The sequence below is a fragment of the Tamandua tetradactyla genome, chromosome 11, assembly GCF_023851605.1.
Source record: "Tamandua tetradactyla isolate mTamTet1 chromosome 11, mTamTet1.pri, whole genome shotgun sequence".
Classification (NCBI taxonomy): Eukaryota; Metazoa; Chordata; class Mammalia; order Pilosa; family Myrmecophagidae; genus Tamandua; species Tamandua tetradactyla.
Genome location: NC_135337.1, coordinates 79,529,534 through 79,555,003, shown reverse-complemented (window position 1 = coordinate 79,555,003; position 25,470 = coordinate 79,529,534). Strand labels below are relative to the sequence as shown.

At 41.9% G+C, this 25,470-nt stretch overlaps 1 protein-coding gene across 1 annotated transcript in view; it reads right to left on the bottom strand.

Moving 5' to 3' along the window:
• Positions 1–1,059: 1,059 nt before the first annotated feature.
• LOC143649162 (uncharacterized) overlaps positions 1,060–25,470 on the bottom strand; it is a 107,417-nt gene continuing 83,006 nt past the window's right edge. The window contains exons 4-6 of the mRNA XM_077119366.1: positions 4,163–4,289; positions 2,806–2,866; positions 1,060–2,337 (exon numbers count right to left, since the gene is read on the bottom strand). Of these exons, the coding sequence (XP_076975481.1) occupies positions 1,218–2,337; positions 2,806–2,866; positions 4,163–4,289 (1,308 nt within the window). The 3' untranslated portion in view covers positions 1,060–1,217. The remainder of the gene's footprint in view (positions 2,338–2,805; positions 2,867–4,162; positions 4,290–25,470) is intronic.

Genomic DNA, 25,470 nt, shown 5'->3' with positions numbered 1-25,470 from the left:
TATTATCTCATGGAAAAATTACATGCTTCGTACAACCCCTCAACAATACACTCAGGAAACAAATTTTCCCATGCTTTCTAGATGAGATACTGCATTTCTCTCAGTGAAGTCAGAAAACTGAGTTCTATTACAGGAACACACTTTCCCTATAGAAATTACACACATAAAGAAAGATGAAGAAATAACGAAATATGGAGGATGAGGTTACTAGCTACAATAGTCTGAAGCAGTGGCCTGGCTGGACAGCAATAAGCTTGCAGGAAAATCTAAGGAGCCGAGTCTGGCCAGCAAGCAGAGTCCATGAGGGAAGGGGTGACAGACATCAGTGTGTCCCGCCATCTCTGATGAAACTGGATGTTTGTTTGGGAGGAAATGTTCATTGGTGGTGCCCGTAGTCAGGAAAATAATTGAAAGCCGGAGCCACCAAGCCCCTCTGCATCTGTCTTCTGGACCACCTGTCAACTTGAGAGCAATGACTACTTTGCTTCTGGTCAGTTCTGACATGCAACCATGCAAGGGAAGATTCTGCAAAACTTTAAGTCCCACCTTGACCTAAGCTGACTTAACAACTCAGTTGAACCATCTACACCTCAACCTTTTATCTTTATGTTACGGGAATTCTATAACTCAGAAGTTACATGTCAAATTTCCAGCTAGAATCAAGGAAAAGAAGAAAGGGCAAAATATAAAATAACAAGATGCAAGTGCCAGCTTTCAAGATTTTTCTCAATTACTAATTTCTCCAGGAAAAAAAAGCGTAGGGGGGGGTAATAGTCTCCAGTATCCAGTATCTATGAAGATCCTAGGTTCTCTCAGTAAGAAATAATTGAAAGATAGATATTGGGTCAACAATATTAGTCAGCATATGTCAGAAAGGAAATCCTACTGCCTCCAAAGTGCATTATCATCATGACCACCACATGCTGGAGACATAATAGAAAACACAACTGAATTAAAAATTATCTAGTATTACTCTAGTTGCTAAGAAAATATACTTCATATCATCAGAAGTCCCCCCAAATCTTCTAATGTAAATGAGACATTAATTACATAAATAAATTATTGAAACACTAAACATCAAAACTTTATTTGGGCTAGTTAAAGACTTAGAGGAATAACTGTCACATTAAATAGTGATACTAGAAAGAAATAAAAGTTTAGGAGCTAGGGATTCCCTTGAAGAAAGACACACTAATCAAGGCGGTCTCTTACACCTTTCATAAAATTTCTCTCCTGGCGTGAATTTTCTTGTGTTCAGTAAGTGATGTATTCCGTGTGAAGGCCTTCCCGCATTGTTTACATTCATAGGGTTTCTCTCCAGTGTGAGTTCTCATATGAGTCCTAACAGAAGAAGCACAGCTGAAGACTTTCTCACACTGCTTACATTCATAGTGCTTTTCACCAGTATGAGTTCCCACATGTCCTCGAAAGTATGAGGAACACTTAAAGGCTTTTCCACATTCCATACATTTATAGGGTTTCTCTCCACTGTGAGTTGTTACATGTCTTCGAGAGGCAGAGGAACAACTGAAGGCTCTTCCGCATTGCTTACACTCATAGGGTTTCTCTCCAGTGTGAGTCCTCATGTGTAGCTTAAGAACTGAGGCCCAATTGAAGGTCTTCCCACAATTCTTACATTCGTAAGGCTTCTCTCCAGTATGAGTTCTCATGTGTGCCTTGGCGTGAGAAGAACATCTATAGGATTTCCCACATTCCATACATTTATAGGGTTTCTCTCCAGTGTGTATTCTTCCATGCTTAATAAGAGATGAAGAATAAAGGAAGGTTTTCCCACATTCCTTACATTCATAGGACTGCTCTGCATTGTGAATCTTCATATGTCTTCTCAGGGATGAAAGAAGACAGTAGGGTTTCCCACATTCCTTACATTCAAAGAGCTTCTCTCCATTGTGAGTTTTCATATGTGTACAAAGGTTTGAGTGTGAACTGAAAGCTTTCCTACATTTATTACCTTCATTAGACTTTTCTCTTGGGTGTATCCTTGTATGAATTCTAAGCTGATAGGAATTAATAAAGACTTTTCCACATTCTTTACATTGATAATGTTTCTCTCCAGTGTGACCTCTTACATGTGCCTCAAAGGATGAGGGACAAATAAAGGCTCTCCTATATTCCTTGCACTGACTGGGTACAGGCTGACATCCTATGTGAGCATTAAGGGATAAATAATCCATGAAGGCTTCTCCACACTGATTGCATTCATAGGATTTTACTCTTGTAGGGTTTCTCTTATTCACACTGAGATCATGAATCTGGTTCAAAGCTTCTCCACATTCAATTCCAGCATTATTTTCATTGAGGCTATCCACCAAAAGACTGTTTAAAAAAAAGGGGGGGGACTGCATTATTAATTAATAATTTATATCTTGCTAGCAACTTATCAATGTTTCTAAGGACTTAAACGTTTATACTTTTCAGTGAATATGTATGTATTTTCCTTGTAGAAAATGCTAACTGCTCTGGCAAAGGGCTTTAGCATAGGTATCATTTTCAGCGTTCTTTATATATATATATGCTGTTTTTATATTATATATATATATGCTCTTTTTATATTATATATATGCTTTCTTAATAACTGTTTCTAATTATATGTCAGACATAACACTTGTGTGATATTTATGTAATTATTATCTTGTGTATGTTCTCTAGGAATACAGTTTTGTCTTCATATACATATATTCACATACACATACATACATTATTTACACACACACACATACACACAGTGACAGCACCCTAAGACTCTCCAGAAACAGTGCTTTCTCTCATGGGGATGGCACTCACCTCAAATGCCCCTCCTGGTTCTGGCAACGATCTCTGATGCAATGTGATTCCCAGTGCTCTCCTAAAATGTAAGGACAGGAAAAATTCCTAGTGAATCTTACCGATTAGTGTTCACTGGATATTTCTACCATATATATATATATATATACATACAATGGAGGATTTAAAACTTTGGCTTTAAGTTGAATGCAACAATCTGAAACAAGTAGCAACAAAATTTAACTTCTTGGGAAGGAAATGGTGCAATAAAGGAAAGTAAACCGGTAGAAAATAGGTGGATTTCTTTACAATTTTAGGTGGATTTTTTTTTTACAATTTTTGTCAATTTTATCACAATTTTTATAAAATTGACCTATGAGGAAAAAAACTTTAAGAGGGTCAAAATGGCAGGCATTATACTAGAAATGCTCCCATGAAAACTGAAACTGAGGATGACATAATAGAGTGCTATCAGGGAAGCAATGTAGGATGAATGTGGACAAAGTCCATGTGGTAGATTAAATCACATTCCCTCCACCAAAAGTCATGTTCAAATTTGAATCTGCATCCCTGTAGGTGAGACTCCATTTGTCAATAAGACCTTTTCAGATGTTATTATTAGTTAAACTGAATTAGCCAAATTGATTCAGGGTGGGCCTTAATCCCTATATCTGGAGGCCTTTCATAAAGAGGAAAGTCAGACAAAATCACTTAGGAAAAAGTCAGAGAAAGTCAAAAATCAGCAAGGACAGAGATCGCCATGTGAAGACAGAGGCAGAGACTGGAATTAGGCATCTTCAAGCTAAGGAACCCCTAGGACCACAGGCAGCCAGCGCCAGAACACTAAGGTCTCTGGGGGGAAGCAATCCTCGCCAACACCTCAATTTGGGACAATGTCAAGTCTAAACACCATGAGCCAATAAATTAATGTTATTTAACCAAAATCAGTTTGAGGTATTTGGGTCAGAGCAGCTTGGCAAACTAAGACAGAGCACAAGCCCAAAATGCTAGTGCTGTAAGAGGAAGAGTAGGAGGACTTTCTCTGAGGACAAGGAAACGGTGGAAGGAAGGATGAAAAGTTCAAGAACTTTAAGGAAAGAGACAAAATTCGGACTCCTCAAACAAAAAGATGAATTTGTTTTTCTAGTTGATATTTCCAAGTGTAATGCCCCTAAACAAGATCTGTCCCTCCCCGTGACACACAGCAACTTAAGGAAACCAAAAGCCTCAACCAAGAGGGAAACAAAAGTTCAGTTTCATACACATATAGAGAAACTATGAGATCATAAGCTCTGTGAAGAATGTGACTGTTTCTGTTTTCTTTAACAAAGAATTCCCATTCTCCATCCAAAAAATGAAGGAATAATGTCATCCTTACCAACTGAAGTCACGTGCTGGAAGGCTTCCAGCATCACATCTCTGTAGAGGTTCCTCTGAGCATAATTCAGCAGAGCCCACTCCTCTGGGGAGAAGTTCACAGACACATCCTCAAAAGTCACTGAGTCCTAAAATATCCAATAGATGCTAAGTCAGCAAGGTTCCATTGCCCTCAATGTGTACAGGAGGAAGACAAAGCTTAGCAACATTTGGGAACTGAGAGCCTGTTCATAGCAAGTTCAACCACAGTTCTGCAGTCTCCCAACACCTAGCAGGGAATGTGTCTCACTGGAAAATAAGAACCTACAGACACCCAAAGCAAACATCCAATTTAATGAGGTGAAAAGATAAAATTGTTCCCAAGTTTATCAGAACGGTGAGACTTCACAATATACCCCACCCTACACCAGACTGGAGAAAAAAAGGAAATAAGATGTAATGGTGTGGGAGGGGGAAAAATGAAATGTCCTCATATGCATATAAGGCTCTACATATACAAATTCAAAGACTCTACAAATACATTATTAAAATTTTAAAAATCAACTCATTTTTTATGATAGCATGAAAAAAATATTTTAACAGATACCACTTTAAATAGCATTTAACATCAAATGCATAGTAATAAATCTAAAAATGGTTGTACAAAACTCCTATAAAAGAAACTGAAATGTAATTGAAAGAAGTTGTAGTAGTTAGGTTCAAACGTCAGCTTGGCCAGGTGATGGTACCCTCTTGTTCTGTTGCTATGGTCTTAAATCATCAGCATGTGAGATTCATCTCTGGCTGATTACATCTGCTGTCAGCTAAGGTAAGCACCTTCCACAATAAGTGAGGCTTAATTTGATCAACTGGAGGCTTAAAATGACAGTAAGAAGAGAGAGAAAACAGCTCAGTAGAGCTCAACACAGCCCAGCAAAATGCAGCTCAGAGCTCAGAGCCAGCTCAAAACTCAGAGCCAGCTCAGACCCAGAAGTTTAGAGATGCAAGAAGTAACCACCTTGAGGAAAGCTATTTGGACCCAGAAGCTGGGAGAGAAGCCCAGCAGATGTCACCATGTACCTTCCCAAATTAGTAAATTTGTAACTAAATAAATCCCCCTTATAAAAGCCAACCCATGGTGCATGGGTAGTTCAGTGGTAGAATGCTTGCCTTCCATGCGGGAGACCTGGGTTCAATTTATGGACCATGCACATTAAAAAAAAAAAAAAAAAGCCAATCCATGGCAGGTATATTGCATTCCAAGTAGCCAGTGCAAACTAAAACAGAAGTTTAGAAAGCTCTAAATTAATGGAGACACATGCCAAATTCATGGATTGGAAGTTTCTATGCTGTAAGGGTGTAAATTCAACCGCAAATTCATTTACAGATTCTACATAACTCCACATAATTTTATTTTGGAACATTACATGGGTGTTACATGAAAGAAATTCAAGCCCATAAGCCATAGGATCAAAACTATGTACTGAAGTCATTAAGTGGTACAAGACTCTCTTCTATGTGGCTGTGATACAGCAGTGAGAAATTAAGATTTCATTCATTTTCTTGAACTTTAGGAAGTTGGTGTGTCAGGCAATAAGCAAAACAAAATAAAATTATATATTTCACACAAAGAGAATGAATGCTCTAGAAAAAAATAGGCAGGATTAAAAGTATGGAGAATTACAGAATTACTTATGGTGTTCAGAGTAAGTTTCTTGAAAAGGGAAATATGGGGCAAGGTTTTTTGGAAAATCAGTGGAAACAGCAGGCAGAACTTGGGCCTTCAGGTGGGAGTGGGCCCTGAATATGTGAGACACAGTCAAACGCCAGTGATGCTGGAACAGAGTGAGCTGAGGAACACCAGCAGAGAGTGGAGAATGAAGGGGTTGGCGAACATCACATCTTAAGGACTTGGGCTTTGCCTTTTGTGAAATAGGCAAAAACAGATCATCTCATCTGGTAGTTTTCAGTAGTACTGAGAATAGACTACAGAAGCCAGGAGATGTGTAAGAGCCATAACCAGGTGACAAAAGGTGAATCAGCCTGGGGGTTCCAGCAGACCGGTGTGCAGGGTTATAATTTGAAGAGCTATAGAATTTCTTGGCAAAGCAAAGTTGGGCAAGACTGAAAAAAGGGGAGTAAAGGGCGACACCACGTTTTTGCCCAGGAACCAATGGAATCATGGAGCTTTCATCAACTGAGATGCCGAAGGCCATACCTACACTAGGTCCTTAGGGAGAAGATGAGGAGTTCACTTTGGGGCATAGGAGATGGAGATGAGGACAAAATATCCATTTGCACACATGTATAATGTCTTTAAAAGCATTAGTCATAATACTAAAATTTGAAAACACCTAAATAACCATTAGTAGAACAATTAATAAATGATAATCATATATTCCCACCAGCAAATAGAGAATAATAACAGTGAATGAACTACAACTCCAGGGAGACTGAAACATCCATGAACAAAAGAAACCTAGTATAAAATAGTACAGGGCATTCCATCTGCATAAAAATGTAAAACATGCAAAGTTAAAATATATTTAGAGATGTATGCATGTGCTAGTTAGTCTGAAACTGTTCTGTACCCCAGAAAAGCCACGCTCTTTTAATCCTTTCTTGTGAGTGCCAACTTACTGTGCTTGGGACATTTTGATTAGTGTTTTCATGGAGATGTGACCCACCCAATTATGGGTGGGACTTCTGATTGGATTATTCCACGGAGATGTAACCCTGACCATTCAAGATGGGTCTTAATTAGTTTACTGGAGTCCTTAAAAGAGCTCATGGAAAGAGAAAGAGTTCAGAACCAATACAGAGAGCAGAGAGACACAGATACTTGAAGATGCTGAAAGAGCCATTTGAAACCAGAAACCCAGAGAGGACAGCAGATGTTGCCATGTGCCTTCCCATGTGACAAAGAAACCCTGGACTTGGAGTTTCAGTTTCTTAATGCTGCTAGAAATGTAATATACCGAGGGCCCAAGATGGTGGCTTAGTGAAGTGTGGAATTTAGTTTGTCCTCCAGAGCAGCTAGTAAATAGCCAGAAACAGTACAGAACAACTGCTGGGGCCACGTCAGTGACCAGACACACAGCATAAACCAGCCTGGACAAGCTGAACAAGCTGCGAGCCCACCCAGAACCATGAGTTCCCCCAAGCCACAGAGGCCAGTGCCTCTCCCCCACAGGCTGCTTCCCAGAGGTGAAAGGAACAGGACTTTACTAGCAGCAAGGAGTTGAGCTCTACCAAGCTCCAATTCACGGAATTAATGAACAAATTCTGACTACTAAAAATAGGCCTCCAGCTCAGCTGAAACTCAAGTAAAAGCTGAGGTTGCTGGGTTTGCCCTGGCACAGAAGGGGCAGGACTGACTGAAAAATTCAAAAAAAAAAAAAAGAGGTTTTTTTTTGGGGGGGGGGGGGCAGGATTGGACAGCATAAAATACTTAAAATGGTCTTGGCCCTGAAGGAAAGGAGGGGGCACATAGGACCTGGAGATACGAAGAGCAATGTACTAACAAGCTCTTGATTGGCAAACCCGAGGAACAGGGGTCCTGCTCTGAAAAGGATTTTTCTTTTTCTTTTCTTTTTTGTAGCTTGTTTCTATGGCTTGACTTCTCATTGCATACAACTCAAGGCTTCTCAGGCTCCAACTGCCCCAGGCAAGGGCGGAATTAAACTTGTCTGAGAGGCAAAGAGGCTGGTCAGGGGAAAGGAAGTAATTCCCTGGAGGCTGTGTCTTCCCTAGGACAGGGGTGGGTCCAGAGCAGGTAGAATCCCTCCCTCAAGGAATTCAGACCCCTGGGTCTGGAAAACTGAAGCAATTAAAGCCAGCCTACAACCTCTCCTCTGTCTCAACCATGCCCCAGCAGGGCGAGGGTGCTGAAGTTAAAGGTACTGCATCACTTTATGCAGGTGGGGCCCTCAGGCAGACGAGAGCCACATATTGGGCAGGACAGGAAAAACACAGAGTCTAAGGCTTCATAGGAAAGTCTTTCAACCTGCTGGGTCTCACCCTCAGGGAAAACTTCTGCAGGTGACTCTTTCCTCCTGAGTAAAACTGATGGACCCTGTACCGGTTTGAAAGGATGTATGCACCCTAGAAAAGCCATGTTTTAATCCTAATTCCATTTTGTAAAGGAAGCCATTACTTCTAATCCCTATTCAGTACTATATATTTGAAGGTGTAATTAGATCATCCCCCTGAAGATGTGACTCAATCAAGGGTGGTTGTTAAACTGGATTAGATGGAATTGTGTCTCCACCCATTTGGGTGGGTCTTGATTAGTTTACTGGAATCCTATAAAAGAGGAAACATTTTGGAGAATGCGAGAGATTCTGAGACAGCACAGCATGACATAGCTATGAGAAGTAGAGAGTTCACCAGCCAGTGGCCTTTGGAGATGAAGAAGGAAAACGCCTTCCGGGGAGCTTCATGAAACAGGAAGCCAGGAGAGAAAGCTAGCAGATGATGCAATGTTCATCATGTGCCTTTGCAGATGACAGAGATCCCTGACTGTTTTTGTCATGTGCTGTGTCACTTGAGAGAGAAACCCTGAACTTCATCAGCCTTCTTGAACCAAAGTATCTTTCCCAGGGTGCCTCAGATTGGGCATTTATATAGACTTGTTTTAATTAGGACACTTTTCTTGGCCTTAGAACTTAAACTTGCAACTTATTAAATTCCCCTTTTTAAAAGCCAATCCATTTCTGGTATATTGTATTCCGGCACCTTGCAAACTAGGACAGACCCTTACTTAGCAAGGTTGACAAAAAGAAGAGAAAGGATGCCAGTAAATAAAATCCGAAATGGAAGAGGAGATATAACCACTGACCCCACAGAAATAAAGGAGGTAATGAGAAGATACTTTGAACAACTTTATGCTAATAAACTAGACAATGTAGAAGAAATGGACAACTTCTAAGAAAGGCATGAAGAGCCAACACTGACTGGAGAAGAAATAGACGACCTGAACAATCCAATCACAAGTAAAGAAATTTAATTAGTCATTAAGAAGCTCCCCAAAAATAAAAGTCCAGGAACAGTCAGCTTCACATGTGAATTCTACAAAATTTTCAAGAAAGAATAAATATCAATCCTGTTCAAACTCTTCAAAAAAAATCGAAGAGGAGGGAAGGCTACCTAACTCATTCTATGAAGCCAACATCACCCTCATACCAAAGCCAGTCAAGGATATGACAAGAAAGAGAACTACAGACCAATATCTCTAATGAATATAGATGCAAAAATCCTCAACAAAGTTCTTGCAAATTGAATCAAGCAGCACATTAAAAGAATTATACACCATGACCAAGTAGGATTCATCCCAGGTATGCAAGGATGGTTCAACACAAGAAAATCAATTAATGTAATATACTATATCAACAAATCAAAGCAGAAAACCCATATGATCATCTTGATTGATGAAGAAAAGGCATTTGACAAAATTCAACTTCCTTTATTAATGAAAACACTTCAATGGATAGGAATAGAAGGGAACTTCCTCAACATGATAAAGGGATTAAATGAAAAACCCACAGCTAACACCATTCTCAATGGGGAAAAACTGAAAACTTTCCCCCTAAGATCAGGAACAAGACATGGATGTCCACTATCACCATTGTTATTCAACACTATGTTGGAAGTTCTAGCTGGAAAATTAGACAAGAAAAAGAAATACAAGGCATCAAAATTGGAAAGCAAGAAGTAAAACTCTCACTGTATGCAGATGATATGATACTATATGTTGAAAACCCCAGAAAATCCACAGCAAAACTACTAGAGCTAATAAATGAGTACAGCAAGGTGGCAGGTTACAAGGTCAACACTAAAAAATCTGTAGTGTTTCTATACACTAGTAATAAGCAATCTGAGGGGGAAATCAAGAAAAAAATCAATTTACAATTGCAACCAAAATAATAAAACATTTAGGATTAAATTTAACTAAGGATACAAAAGACCTATACAAAGGAAACTGTAAGAAATTGCTAACAGAAGACCTAAATAAATGGAAGGGCATACTGTGTTCATGAATTGGAAGACTAAGTATCATTAAGATGTCAGTTCTACCTAATTGATTTATAGATTCAACGCAATACCAATTAAAATCCCAAAAACTTACTTTTCAAAAATAGAAAAACCAATAACCAAATTTATCTGGAAGGGCATGGTGCCCCAAATAGCTAAAAATATCCTGAGAAAGAAAAATGAAGTCAGAGGTCTGACACTACCTGACTTTAAGGCGTATTACGAAGCTACAGTGGTCAAACGGCATGGTACTGGCATAAAGATAGATATACTGACCAATGGAATCGAATAGAGTGTTCAGATATAGACCCTCTCATCTATGGACAATTGATCTTTTTTTTTTTTTTTTTTTTTACATGGGCAGGCACCGGGAATCGAACCCGGGTCCTTGGGCATGGCAGGCAAGCACTCTTACCTGCTGAGCCACCGTGGCCCGCCCGACAATTGATCTTTGATAAGGTAGTCAAACCAACTCACCTGGGACAGAACAGTCTCTTCAATAAATGGTGTCTAGAGAACTGGATATACACATGTAAAAGAATGAAAGAGGATCCATATCTCACACCCTATACAAAAACTATCTCAAAATGGATCAAAGACCTAAACATTAGATCTAATACCATAAAGCTTTTAGAAGAAAATGTAGGGAAATATCTTATAAATCTTATAATAGGAGATAGTCTCCTAGACCTTACACCCAAAGCACAAACACTGAAAAGAGAAAGAAAGAAAGAAATGGGAACTCCTCAAAATTAAACACTTCTGTGCATCAAAGAACTTCGTCAAGAAAGTAAAAAGACAGCCTTCACAATGGGAGACAATATTTGGAAATGATATATCAGATAAAGTTCTAGTATCCAGAATATATAAAAAGACTGTTCAACTCAACAACAAAAAGACAGACAACCCAATTACAAAATGGGCAAAAGACTTCAACAGACATTTCTCAGAAGAGGGAATACAAATGGCCAAAAGGCACATGAAAAGATGCTCAACTTCACTGGCTAATAGGGAAATGCAAATCAAAACCACAATGAGATATCATCTCACACCCACCAGAATGGCCATTATCAATAAAGCAGAAAATGACAAGTGCTGGAGAAGATGTGAAGAAAGAGACACATTATCCACTATTGGTGGGAAGGTCAAATGGTACAAACCGCTATGGAAGACAGTTCGGCAGTTTCTCAGGAAGCTAAATATAGAATTGCCATATAACCCGGCAATATCATTGCAACGTATCTACTCAGAGGACAGAGGGCAAGGACACAAATGGACATTTGCACACCAATGTTTATAGCAGCATTATTTGCAATTGCGAAGAGATGGAAACAGCCCAAATGTCCTTCAACAGATGACTGGCTAAACAGGTTGTGGTGTATACATACGATGGAGTATCATGCAGTTGTAAGACAGAATAAAGTCATGAAGCATGTAACAACATGGATGGACCTTGAGGATATTATGTTGAGATTAGCCAGAAACAAAAGGACAAATACTGTATGGTCTCACTAACCATGCAGTAATGTTAGTCAATGAACTAACATTAGTGAATGAACTTGGAGAATTTCAGTTAAGAAAAGAGGCCATCAAGAGCTAGAAATTGGGTAGATTTTCGGTAATTGGAGCTGAAAGGATACACATTGTGCAACAGGGCTGATTTTAAAACTTCAGAAATGTATAACATAATATTACCTAGTTGTAGCACAATATTGTTAGTACATTGAATGAAGCTGAATCTAAGAATGATAGAAGGAGGACGGCTGGGGGCACAAATGAAACCAGAAGGAAAGATAGACGTTAAAGACTGACATGGTATAATCTAGGAATGCCTAGAGTGTACAATGATAGTGACTAAATGTACAAATTAAAAAATGTTTTTTTGCATGAGGAAGAACAAAGGAATGTCATTACTGCAGGGTGCTGAAAATAGATGGTAATTTATATTTTAAAACTTTAACTTTTGCTTGAGACTAATGCAAACAACGTTTGTTTGGTACAAAATTTATATTTTGACTAGTGCATTTCCTAATATAACTTATGTGGATGGCTTAATTGAACCTTGAACAGGGCATGGAACCTTAACAGGGCATGACATTTTGTAGGTTTGTTCAGAGTGATGCCCTGATAAATCCCAGTAATTTAAACAGTGAATAAAAAAGTATTTGCAAAGTACCCTTAGAGTAAAGGTGAGAAAGAGGGAAAATTCAACTTCCTCATTTGGAGAATTTCTGATATTCTCGCAAGCAGTGGGGACAACCAAAATTAGGCAGAGCCCTCAATCTTGGGGTTTGTTCATATGAAACTTATCTCTGCAAAGGACAGGCCAAGCCTACTTAAAATTAAGCCTAAGAGTCACCCCAGAGAACCTCTTTTGTTGCTCAGAGGTGACCTATTTCTCTCTCGGCCAATACGGTAATCAAACTCTCCGCCCTCCCCCTCTCTACGTGGGACATGAGTCCCAGGGGTGTAAACCTCGCTGACAACATGGGACAGAAATCCTAGAATGGGCTGGGACTCAGCATCAAGGGATTGAGAAAAACTTCTTGACCAAAAGGGGGAAGAGAAAAATGAGACAAAATAAAGTTTCAGTGGCTGAAAGACTTCAGACAAAATTGAAAGGTTATCCTGGAGGTTATTCTTATGCATTATTTAGATATGCCTTATAGCTTATGGTGTATTGGAGTGACTGGAGGGAAGTATCTGAAACTGCTGAGCTGTGTTCCAATAGACTTGATTTTTGAAGACGACTGTACAACAATATAGCTTTTACAGTGCGACTGTGCGATTATGAAAACCTTGTGCCTGATGTTCCTTTTATCCCAGGTACAGACAGATGAATAAAAAATAAGGATAAAAATTAAATAAATAATGGGGGTAGATAAAGGATAAAAAAAATGGGTAGACTGAAATACTAATGGTCAATGAGAGGGAGGATTAAGGGGTATGTAATGTATGAGTATTTTCTTTTTATTTTTATTTCCTTTTCTGGAGTGATGTAAATGTTCTAAAAATGATCATGGTGATGAATACTCAACTATATGATGATACTGTGAGCCAATGATTGTACACATGTATGGACTGTATGTGTGTGAAGATTTCTCAATAAAAATATTTTTTAAAAAACTGCATGCAAAAAATCACTGAGAGAATTTGTGACCAAGAGACCAGCTCTGCAAGAAATACTAAAGGGAGCACTAGAGACAGATATAAAAAGACAGAAGAGAGAAGTGTGGAGAAGAGTGTAGAAAGGAAGATTATAAGTAAAGGTAAAAAGAAGGAAAATTAGATATGACATATAAAATCCAGAGGGCAAAATAGTAGAAGAAAGTACTACTTGTGCAGTAATAACACTAAAAGTTAATGGATTAAATGCCCCAATCAAAAGACATAGACTGGCAGAATGGATTAAAAAACAAGACCCATCTCTATGCTGTCTCTACTCAAAGGACACGAGGGCAAGGACACAGATGGACATTTGCACACCAATGTTTATAGGAGCATTATTTACAATTACCAAGAGATGGAAACAGCCAAAATGTCCATCAACGGACGGGTGGCTAAACAAACTGTGACATATACATATGATGGAATACTATGCAGCTGTAAGACAGAATAAAGTTATGAAGTATGAAAAAAAAAACTGCGTGCAATCTGGTTGCACATAAAAGTGAAATACAAAAAGTGATATGGAAATGAGTGCTTATGGGAGCCCAGGAAAGGTGGTAGAAAGCTCTCAATGCAGGCACTGCCATGAATCACTTCACTAGCTGCAATTCTCATTTATAAACTGCTTAAACTTAATCTGCCCTGCTAGGCTGCAATTTCAAGACAATGTTTATCAATAAAAATGTGTTTTAACAAAAAAAAAAGAACGTTCATGAGAGTGAAAACTAAACAGGACAAGGCTTACTGATAAAAAGAATAGATGATAAAGGTAAAAAATAACAATAATTACCAAGGATCAGGACAGTAGTCACTTTCGGGGCCAGGGGTCCGTGGGAAGGAGGAGGGAAGGAAGGGAAGGTTCTACCCCACTTGTCCCAGGGCCCTGTCCCAGCAGGTCCTGGGCTATGATCTGCATGTGGAAGATGGTATCTGGGTGGCAGGGAAGCAAAGCCCACTGAGAAGCGACTGTGCCCCCACCACCCCTGAGCTCCATCTCTCAAGACAGAGACAGGTTCAGGGTAGAGCAAATCAGGAGGCAGACAACCGTCCAAGGCCTCTTTACCAAACTTCATTTGTGAGTCTACAGATGTTTATATTGTTTCTATCTATAAAGCCATAAAATGTTTTATGCCTTCTTTAATAAGCACATTTCTCAAAGAAAATTTTTAATTTGGAAGGGAACATTTTACAAACAGCCAGCCTTGGTTTTGATTCAGTCTTAGTTTCAAAAAAGCTTTTAAGTCTTATATAACTATATTATTGAAATCGTCTTTACATTCAGTGGAGCAAGATCTGTCTTAGCAAGAGATTAGAAACAAGCTAAGTGTTCATTTAAAGTGAAGCAGTTATATCAATTCTTTCTTCCTGTGCATCTTTATAACACCGAGGAAGCTATGTATTATTAACATGAAAAGACAGGCAAGATTTATCAATAGAACAAATTAGGGAACTGTATTCCAATGTGCACATCATTTTAGCTTTTCTACAGCAAAGGCAGGAAAGAAAATTATGCATCTGTAATTGCTGTTTCTATAAAAGAAACATTGCACAAAGATGCACAACGAATTATTAAAACTGGTTGCCTGGAGGCAGCTGGGGCGAGGACTGGAAGGGACCAGGATAGTCTACGAGTTAGACTTCCAGTGTCATGTTGACATTTTTGTTAGACTGTGCATGAATCGCTTACTTAAGAGAAAGAAATTTATATAAATCATATTTTATTTTTATGGCTTTTTAAAATTGGAGGTCATTCCAAGATTTAATCCAATAAACACCAATGTCTATTAAAGTGCAAACCATAAAAAGAATTCAAATCTCTTATAAACAAAATAACCAGTGTCATCAGTCTGCACTTCCATTCTGGGGAGTATTTTCAAATTGGGGAGTATTTTCGGGAATAAGGAATATTTAAGGCATTAGGGTTCAGGGCCTAATATGTTCAGTGTATTAGCACTTTCAAGGCTCCACAAAATATTTTTGTACTTTTCATCATATCAGTTAAAACAAATCAAATCTGGGGGAAAGGGTAGTTCAGTGGTAGAATTCTCACCTGTCATTCTGGAAACCCAGGTTTGATTACCGGCCCATGTACTTCCCCCTCCAAAACAAAAAAATAAATTCAACAAATGGGCTTCAATAATGGGATAGTCACATGGAAAAAGAATGAAATGTGACCCCTACCATAAAGTATACAAAAATAAAAATAAAAATAGGAATAGTACTGGCTTTCTCCAGGGACACACATCCTAAAACTGACCTAAAAACTGTAAAACCTAAGAACTTAAGTACACCTATCTCACCAAAAAGCTAGCAAAACTGTTTAGTTCCTCCGGACTTATTTCTTGTCTCTCAGGCAACTTATATTTTCACCCAACATAATAAAAATCCTACATCCCCAAACACGGAAAACAATTACCAACTGCTTGGGGACACTGGGATCATATGGCAGCAATAAAGGAATAAAAATGAAAGGAAACCAAATGTTTGAGCCAGCTCAATTAGCCTCCTTTGCATGCAGTTCGCCAGGAAAACCCAAATTCAGAAGGTTCAACACATCCCCAGCCTGAGGTCCAGACTCCACTGCTGAGCTACAAGCTGGAGGGTGGTGGGGCCTTGCAATGTGGGTGGGGACCCAATTAAAGCCACAGGACTTAATTCTAGGGGCTCCACACACCTTCCTTTACCTTCGGTGCAAGGAAACACTCCTCCTCCAGGCTTCAATTCAAACATGTGAGGAAATTCTCACCAGAAGTCAGCTTAGGATTCTGACCCAAATGAACTCTCAAATCAGAAACTACTTCTCAGGTGAGAGAGCCCAAAGGCGTCTCTCACCACATCTGACCTCCATAGACTTTCTCAAGTAGCACAAAGTGAACTGTGACTGCAGTAACTTTGTGGATGCAAAATCCAAACTTCCTGTCCGGAAACAGCCCCAAGACAATGGCAACCACAGCCTCAGAGAGGACACCACCCCATCGCATCTGTGCATGATCACCAGCTTTCCCAGGCGCTGTGGCTTCTCAGTGGAAAGGCAAGTTCTGTCACTGGCAGGGGATCAGGAATTGCTGCAGGGAGGCCCAGAAAGGGCCAGCTGGGCCTCCAGTGACCTCCCTGTGCAGGTTCAAAGCTGGGTCACTGCCCTCAAGCCTCTGCTCGCCAATGAAGGTTATTCATTCACTTTGGACTAATATTTAAAATAAGACAAGCCTAGTGTTTGAAAAACCCAACAGAATCACACAAAACCAGTTGTTTACATAACAAGGAAAGATGAAAATTGTTGAGCTCTTTTTATAGTTCAACAAGGAAAGTACAAGCGTCTCTCTGAGGCAATAAAGATGTCAGTGAATTATTATTTCCACGATAACAGTTTTTGAAACAATCATATTGGAACACTTGTAGATGTTGTACAGTATTTAGTATTCAAGTCCAAAGTCTGTCTGGATAACAAGAAACAGAATTGAATGATCTACTGACATAAATTCTACATGCTGCAAAGGAGAATAACTGATATTTTGGTGAATCTTCATAATTCGCCAGTTTACTACATTCTTTTTGTGGACTTGTTATTTTTTCTGCATGCATAATGGAAAAGAGATTTTCTTTTATTTCTCTGAGACTCTTTTCCTCAGGGGCATTCTCCAAGCCAAGCCTTAGAACTTCCAGTGTCATAAGCCAGAAGAAAAGATCAGAGAATTTACTACACATGCTCCAGAGAAGAAAAAAGTAAAGAATTTTTAACAAGTGGAATTTAAAGCTGGACTACTTTAATATTTTTTCTGAAATTTACCTCTTTGGAAATATTTGATCCTACCTTTCAAACACTATTAATTAAAAGTATTTTCTTTTTACTGAAAAACCAAGGTTCGGGTAAGTGAGTAAATTTTTTCAAGGTGACACTCCCAGGGAGGGGCAGGACTGAACTGGCACAGACAGGTCATCCTTACTGTTGAGCACAGGTCAGCTCATCTGACCGCGGGGACATCCCCCGTCCTCAGCCTGCTCACTGAGGGCCTGCTGTCCACCCTCCAAGTCAACAAGAGATCATGCCCTGATGTGTCTGTAGGGCATTTTGCTTTCAGATCTTGTGCTACCACACTCAGGAGGGTTTTCCTTGTCTTCTGGGTTACGCTTTCCTCACTTCACTTGACTGTGAGAACCCAGAGGACAACAGGCGTTTCTGTCTTCTTCCTTCAATGCCGGCATCTGTGTGGTCTCTTAAGAGTGTTTCAAAGAAGAGAAAACCGAGAATATTAGCTTTCTGTGGCTGCCAGAACCAAGGACCACAAACTAGTAACCCAAACTTATTCTCTCAAGGCACTGGTGGCCAGAAGTCTCGGCAGCCCATTCCCTCAGAAGCCTGTAGGGGAGGCTCCTTCCTTGCCACCTTGCACCACTGGGCGTCCTTGGCTTATAGAAGCATCACTCCAGTCACTGCTCTGATGTCACGTGGCCTTCTCCTTTGTTTTGTGTCTCTTTTCCTCTTAGGAAGACACCTAAGATTAGGCTCCCCCTAATTTCTGTATGATCTCATCTTGAATATGTCTGCAAAGACCCTATTTGTAAGTAAGGTCACATTTACAGGTATGGGGGTTGGGACTTCAACATATCTTTTTCCTTTTTTTTTTTTTTTTGTTTTGAGGGGGTACACAACTGGGGTTGGAAGAAAAAATCTAGGCAGTGCTTCAAGACATTGCCTTCCTAGATAGAGGATAAACAGGGAGGGGTCTCCCAGCCCTAGGACACCAAGGAGCTTTTCTCCAAGTTCCCAACCCTCCAGGACTGATGTTCTCCTGACTTCCCATGACAGATGAATGCTGTGGGGGATACTGGGGCATCTGCAGGAAGTTCTGAGACCCAGGACCAGGAAGATGTACCGGGGCATGGTAAGGAGACGGATCAGCCAGTAATTTCAAAGAGGAACCTCAAACCGAAGAGATTCGGCTATGGCATCTATACCTAAGGAAGACACCGACAGCAGAGACCCAAGGATTTTATACAGGAGGTTTTCAGGTGGCATTTTTTTGCTTTCTTCCCACATAAAAAGTTCACACACAGAAAACAAATCTTTTTAAAAGACCCACCTACTGTTCTGGGTTAAGAGAATTCAAATACTGCCATCTAACACAGGGAGAAAAAACACAGGGAGTAAAATATGCCCAGGAGTAGGGTAGCTGGCATTTGGCAAAATCAGGAGAGACCCAGGATTTTAGGGATTGAAAGCAAGCCCTAAAACGAATGGGGAGGGCAGGGTCGTGGATTTCATACCCAGCTTTCCATACATTTGAATACGTCAGGAAAGCCGATTAAGAGGGGAGGGCCTGGGGCCCTACAGACCACCCTGCTGGGCTGCCCCAGCCCGGTTCCATGGTAAGTCCTCAGCGCATCTCCACCAGGACCCCATAGCCAGAGTTGGGTACCTCGAGTGAAGCCTGGCCTCACCCCATCACCAAGATGACGTCTGATCAAAAACAGTTGTTACACCTAACTTCTGTCTCTGCTTGAGTTGTGCTTATTTCCAGAAACACAGCAAGCAAACACCTGCAAGAAGCCGTGGTCCCAATGCTCCACGGTGAACCACAAAGTCCCCAGCCAGAGAAAAGGGAAAACCCTTCTTGATGCTGCCATAACTTCCGTGCCACAGCGGGGCAGGTCACCTACCCAGAGCACACGCACTAAGCCCCAACCCTTACCTTGCTTTATGAACCCCTCTTGCCGCTTGCATTCAGCCACCTGTGTGCGCAGCCCCCCCAGCCCCTATAAAAGAACCGCGCTCACCTCCCCGTGGGGGGTCAGAAACAGGAACTATAAATCAGGCCCCACCACAGCAGAAACAGGAGCTATAAATCAGGCCCCACCTCAAAGACAAGTCCCCAAAACAATTAGAGCAGAAAGTTCCCAAGAGCTAAGACTGACTTAACTTACCAAAACAATAAAACAAAGGGTGGGAAACGGAAGGAACAGGATGTAGTTTGGCATGAGCTAACAGCATTTTTGTGCTTCTGTGGTCAAGCTTGCTTGCTCTCAGCTATGAACCAGGATGTGGTTTTAGCCTCTATAAGCTAACTGAGAATCTATCCCGGCTGCTCTCTGAATCTCTTCTCGGAGGTTTCTGAGGCAGTCGCTGGCCGGCTAATAAAGACTCCCGATTGGCTTGCAATTTAAATCGTGTGGTCTCTCTTTCCGTGCGCCCCACAACACTCCCTCCAGGGAAAAGGTGCCTTTACACGAGTCCACCCTTCTCCATTCTTTGGTCAAAAAAATAAAGTTTGCTTTTGCTTCATAGAATCTGGCTCTGCTACCAGTACGAGCCACACCGGGCAGGGGACTCGTTTCAAGGGCCCGACCCAGGGAGGGTGGGTAACAACCTCACGGTCTGGGTGGGGCGCGGGGCTGCGGGCGCGGAGCTGCCCCCAAAGGGGCTCCGGGCCGAGGCTGCAGGCGCAGCCCACGGGACCTGGACAGGACGCCGGGGGCCCAGTGCCGGTTCGGCCCACCCTGCGCACCCGAGGGGCTGGGCCCGGGGAAATCGGCCCCGCCACACGGCCGACTCCAGCCAGTCCCGGCCGCCTCCAGCCGGCCCTTACCCGGCCCCGCGCACTCACCATGTCCGCCCTCCTGGGGTCTCCGGGCCGTCCTCCCGGCGGACCCCCGCGACCCGCGCAGGTGAGAGAGCGACGGGGGCGGGGACACCTGGGATCGCACGGGGCAGGGAGACGCGCTCGCGCCACAGGCGACAGAAGCGGCGACGTCAACGAGGGTTAGTGTCGCCCCGCCCCCAGCGTGGCGAAATGGACAGCGCGCCGGTTACCCTGATTGGCTAGTGCTCCGAGTACGCCCTCCACGCCCTGATTGCGTAATACTCCCGGCACCCCGGAGCCTCTGATTGGACAGCGCCCCCCCCCGTCCCCGCCCCCAGGGCCTGAGCTGAGTGACGGGCGGGGTGGACACCCACGTGATCACAAGGGCGGGGCCTCTGGTCTCCTGGGATGTTGGCGTTTGGACAGCTAAGCTTGGACCTCGGCCTCCCCACCTGGGTCTTCCTCCTGAATTCGGGGCCGGGGCTGCGCTGGGAACTCCAAGCTCGGAGTCCAGAGGGAGTGACTCCTGCACCGGGGCGGGAGGGGAGCCCAGGCCGGGTGTGTGGCGGGCCAGGAGCAATAAATCAGGCCCGAGCAGGGGAAGTCCCCAAAATCTGGGGCAAAAAGTCCCCAGGAGTTAAACTGTAAGGGATCAGGAGCTCAACTCCAGCCTAATGGAAAATCCCCCTAGGCCCATGAAGAACACCCGGTAATGGGGCCAGGATGTGGGAATTACACATACATGTTTTTGCAAAAGCTAATAGCACATTTTTGCTTCTGTAGATAAGCTTGCTTGCTTACAGCTGCAAAACCAGAATGTGGTTCTGTGAAACTAGCGCCCCTTCTCTGCTTATGTGGATAAGCTTGCGGTGTCAGCCTTTATAAGCCCACCTTGCAAGACCCACCGGGCTGCTCTCTGAATCTTCCTTCTTGCTGGTTTCTGAGGCAGTCACGGGCAGGCTAATAAAGACTCCAAATTGGCTTGCAGTTTTGAATTGTGTGGTCTTTCAGTGCGCCCCACAACAAAACAATGACCACTGTTAGGAAACTGAGGTAACCGGATGTGTTTTGGCAACAACTAACGACATTTTTCTGCTTCTGTGGTTAAGCTTGCTTGCAACTGCAAACCAGGATGTGGTTTTAGCCTTTATACGCTCACCTTGAAAACCTCTGGGGGCTGCTCTCTGAATCTTCCTTACTGGAGGTTTCTGAGGCAGTTGCCAGCCAGCTAATAAAGACTCCAAATTGGCTTGCAGTTTTGAATTGTGTGGTGTTTCTTTTGGTGCGCCCCACGACAGGTGGACTGGAGGCCTGATCCTCATGGGGATTCAAAAACAAGCGTCAGTGGAAATGGGAAAGAGAGAGTGCTGTTAGTGACTCCAGACCTGGTAGAAGGGTTAGGAATTCCCTCAAAATGGAAACTACGTCTCGGGCCCCTTTCTCTCCCCAGACTTGCAAAAGATGTTCAGTGGCTGCTGACTAGGGTTTGAGCACAGCCAGACCCTGGTGTCAAGTCAGGTGATGAGAACTCAATGTTTCTAGAACTTTAAGAACTGAAAGCTCCTATTCTAGTTTAGGCATAGAGTGCTGGATAATTTATCGTCCAAACTGAGGGTCCCATGGGAAGGAGCTGGGTGCTGTGTGAGGTTATGCTGGGACAGCAGCCTTAGGCACGACTGTCTTTTGCAAATTAGGACATGGTCAAGCTAACTGGAGGCTACTCTTTACCTCTCAGCAGGGCTGATCTGGAGAGCTTTTGCTTCGCCAGCAATTGTTACAAAACAGGAGCCACCCTTTGATCTTCTTTGCCATTTTCATTTGTCTGGTTGCTAGAAATTTCTTACAGTGGTTGTCTAGGAGGACACCAGTTCATTTCTGTAGTTATTATTGTTCTGTTCGAAAGATTTTTCAATTGCTTTTTTCGGTATTAACTTTTGACCATGGTCTTATATGTACATTGTGGCATTGTGGCAAAGATTCAAAATACCCCAAGCTCCTGCTTTGTGACATCAGTACATTGTATATCCTGTTATAAACCAAATCTTTACCATGTGTTAAATCTCTTTTCACATGAAAACATCACCACCAGGATGGCGAGACTTTGTTTCATGCCTCTATTTGCAGATCCTATATTGCCTTGACCAGTTTTGTGTCTAACTGTATATGTTTTGAGCCGAGAGTACCTGGCATATGAAGGATGCTCAAAAACAAGCATCAAGTAAAGAGCACGGACTCTGAGCAAGGAAGAATTAATATGGATTATGTTTCTGTCTTTGTCCCTTGCTAGCTTTTTTTTTTTAACATGGGCAGGCACTGGAATTGAACCCAGGTCCTCTGGCATAGCAGGCAAGAACTCTGCCTGCTGAGCCACCATGGCCCACCCTCCTTGCTGGCTTTTTAACCTCCAACAATTTACCTAAACTTGTAAGTCTCATGCAACTCATAAAAGCACCCCTCCTCAGCCATGTGTCTGTTCAACAGTAACAATGTCACACTTCTCCCTCCCAGAAAAGCTATTTGGTGATCAAAAGGACTCTATAGACAGGCTGCTGGGAAAAGCCATCTTTGCATTGTTCCTGGGTCCAGAGCTTTATCATCAGGGTATCAGGACTCTCGTTTTCTCTTAAATCCTTTGCCTCTGATCACCTGCAACGCTCAGACGCAGTCATGGGTCCAGCTCCTACGTCACCACCGAGGATTTAAGGCATAAGAAGGAAAGTCATGGAGGAGGCAGAGAGCAGAGACGCACCTGCTCATGGGAATGCTGAGAACAAGGAAAACAGGGAACAGGAGGCTGACGACGAGGTAGATGAAGAGAGGGGAGAACGTGTGCAGGAAGAGGATGGGATGAAGAGGAGTAGGCGGAGGTAGCCATAGGCAAAGGGGAAGCTGAAAATGAGGACGCGGCTGTGGATGGATGCCAAGAACCTGAAGACCTATGAGGATGACTAGACAGCAAAAAAGGAAATGTTAAACTTATATAAAAGAAAAAGACCACTGTGAGGTATTCACCATCCACTTTCGGTCTCCGAATCTAAATGTGGCCACCTTGGAGTGGAGAGAAGAGGAGAGGAGTGGAATGGAGAGGGGAGTGGAGTGGAGACGAATGGAGAGGCATTGTGCTGGCTTGAAAATATTATATATCTCAGAAAATCATGTTTTCATCGTGATTCAATCTTGTTGGGACAGCCATTTCTTTTAATCCTGATCCAATACTGTAGGTTGGAATCTTTTGATTAGATTATTTCCGCGGAGATGCCATACACCCAATTTTGGGTGTGATCTTTGATTTGATGGAGATGTGACTCCATCCATTCCAGGTGGATCTGATTAGTTTACTAGAAGTCTTTAAAAGAGCAAACGTTTTGGAGAGAGTCAGAAATGAAAAAAAAAAAAAAAAAAAAGAAGAAGCTTCAGAGCCTCAGAGAAAGCAGAGGAAGATGATGCTTGGAGAACAGTTCCTTCAGAGAACAGAGACATGGATGACTGGAGATGCTTGGAGCCCAGCAGACGTCGCCATGAGATGTTATGCAAGCCAGAAACTGGAGAGAACCAAGGGAAGCCAAGAGATGAAAGCCAACCCCAGAGAAGCAAAATGAGGAACCCCCACAGGAACAGAGGCTGAAAGCAGTGGAGCCCAGGAGCAAGGGACCAGCAGATGCCAGCCACGTGACTTCCCAGCTGACAGAGGTGCTCCTGACCCACTGGCCTTTCTTGAGTGAAGGTAATCTCTTGTTGGTGCCTTAATTTGGATGCTTTCACTTCCTTAGAGCTATAAACTTGTAGCTTATTAAATTCTGCTTTTTAAGAGCCCTTCCAGTTCTGGTATATCACATTCCGGCAGCTTGCAAACTAACACAGGAGTGGAGAGGAGAGGAGTGGAGTGGAGAGGAGTGGCAGGGCCGCTCACCCTCCACCAGGGACATACACTACACCACCCAGCCAAACCACAACATGACTCTGCAACAGGGCAGGACAAAAGAACCAAAACTTCCAAGGCCCTGCCTTTTTCTTACAAGTACTTTAACAGGCAAAATTCAGTTTATTTGAATGCCATAATTTCATGGAACTTTTAATAGGGTATGAGATCTTGTTTGTACAGGTTAGTGTGATGTCCCAATATATCCGAGAGTAATTTGGGCAGAGAATAAAAAAGTATTTGCAAACTGGGGAGAAAGGATGAAATATTAAATTTTCCCATATGGGGAATTTCTGATATTCTCACAAGCAGTGGGGACAACCAGTTCAATAGGCTGAACCCTCAATCTTGGGGCTTGTCCCTGTGAAGCTTATTCCTGCAAAAGAGAAGCTAAGTTACTGATAATTATGCCTAAGAGTCACCCCCAGAGAACCTCTTTTGTTGCTCACATGTGGCCTCTCTAAGCCAATTTGGCAAGTTAACTCACTGCCCTCACCACGACATGGGACATGACTCCCAGGGGTTTAAATCCCACTGGCAATGTGAGACTGAATGCTCTGGATGCGCTGGGACCCAGCATCATGGGGATGAGAAAGCCATCTTGACAAAAAGTGGGAAAAGATAAATGAGACAAAATAAAGTTTCAGTGGCTGAGAGGTTTTAAACAGAGCTAAGAAGTTATCCTGGAGGTTATTCTTATGTATTACATAGATATTCCTTTTTAGTTTATGGTGTATTGGAGTGGCTGGAGGGAAGTACCTGAAACTGTTGAGCTGTGTTCCACTAGCCTTGATTCTTGAAGATTATAACTATATAGCTTTTACAATGTGACTGTGTGATTATAAAAACCTTGTGTTCGATGCTCCTTTTATCCAGGGTATGGACAGATGAGTAAAAAAAAAAAAAGATTAAAAAAATAGGGGGAGAAAAAGGGTAAAAATTGGGTAGATTGAAATATTGTGGGTCCTCGTACATCCTCGTACATCCTTGTATGGCAGAAAAGGAAAGAAAAAGAGAAAAAAAAAAAAGCCAAACCACAACATGACTCCGCAACAGGGCAGGACAAAACTTTTTTTTCTTTTTATTTCTTTTTCTGGAGTGATGATTCAAATGTTATCAAATGAGCATGGTGAAGAATACACAACTATGTGATGATATTGTGAGCCACGGATTGCATAATATGGTTGGACTGTATGTGTGTGGATATTTCTCAATAAAATTTTTTTAAAAAAGGAAAATTTGTTTTCAGTTTGTATCTACATTTTATATTTTTGTACATGTTCTTAAGGGTCAGCCATTATTAATGATCTTAGATGACCAAACCAGGCTTCTCAGCATTCTCTATCCTACTTCTGAATTTACTTGTGGTGTGACCATGTTTATTATAATCCAAAGAGGGGGGGAAAAAAGCAAAAACAACAAAAATATATACAACCTCATTCCTAGCAGTCCAGTAACTTTTTTTGTGTATGTGTATATACTTAGCTGTAAGTAGTTGGTTTGTATGAGATGGTTAAAAATACCAAAGATAAAGATTGTTTTTTTGTGTGTGTGTCTATGAAGTAGCTGGGTTTTGTTTATTTGTTTGTTTTGTTTTGTTTTGGGTCTACTTGGTGTGTGAAACAATGTCAT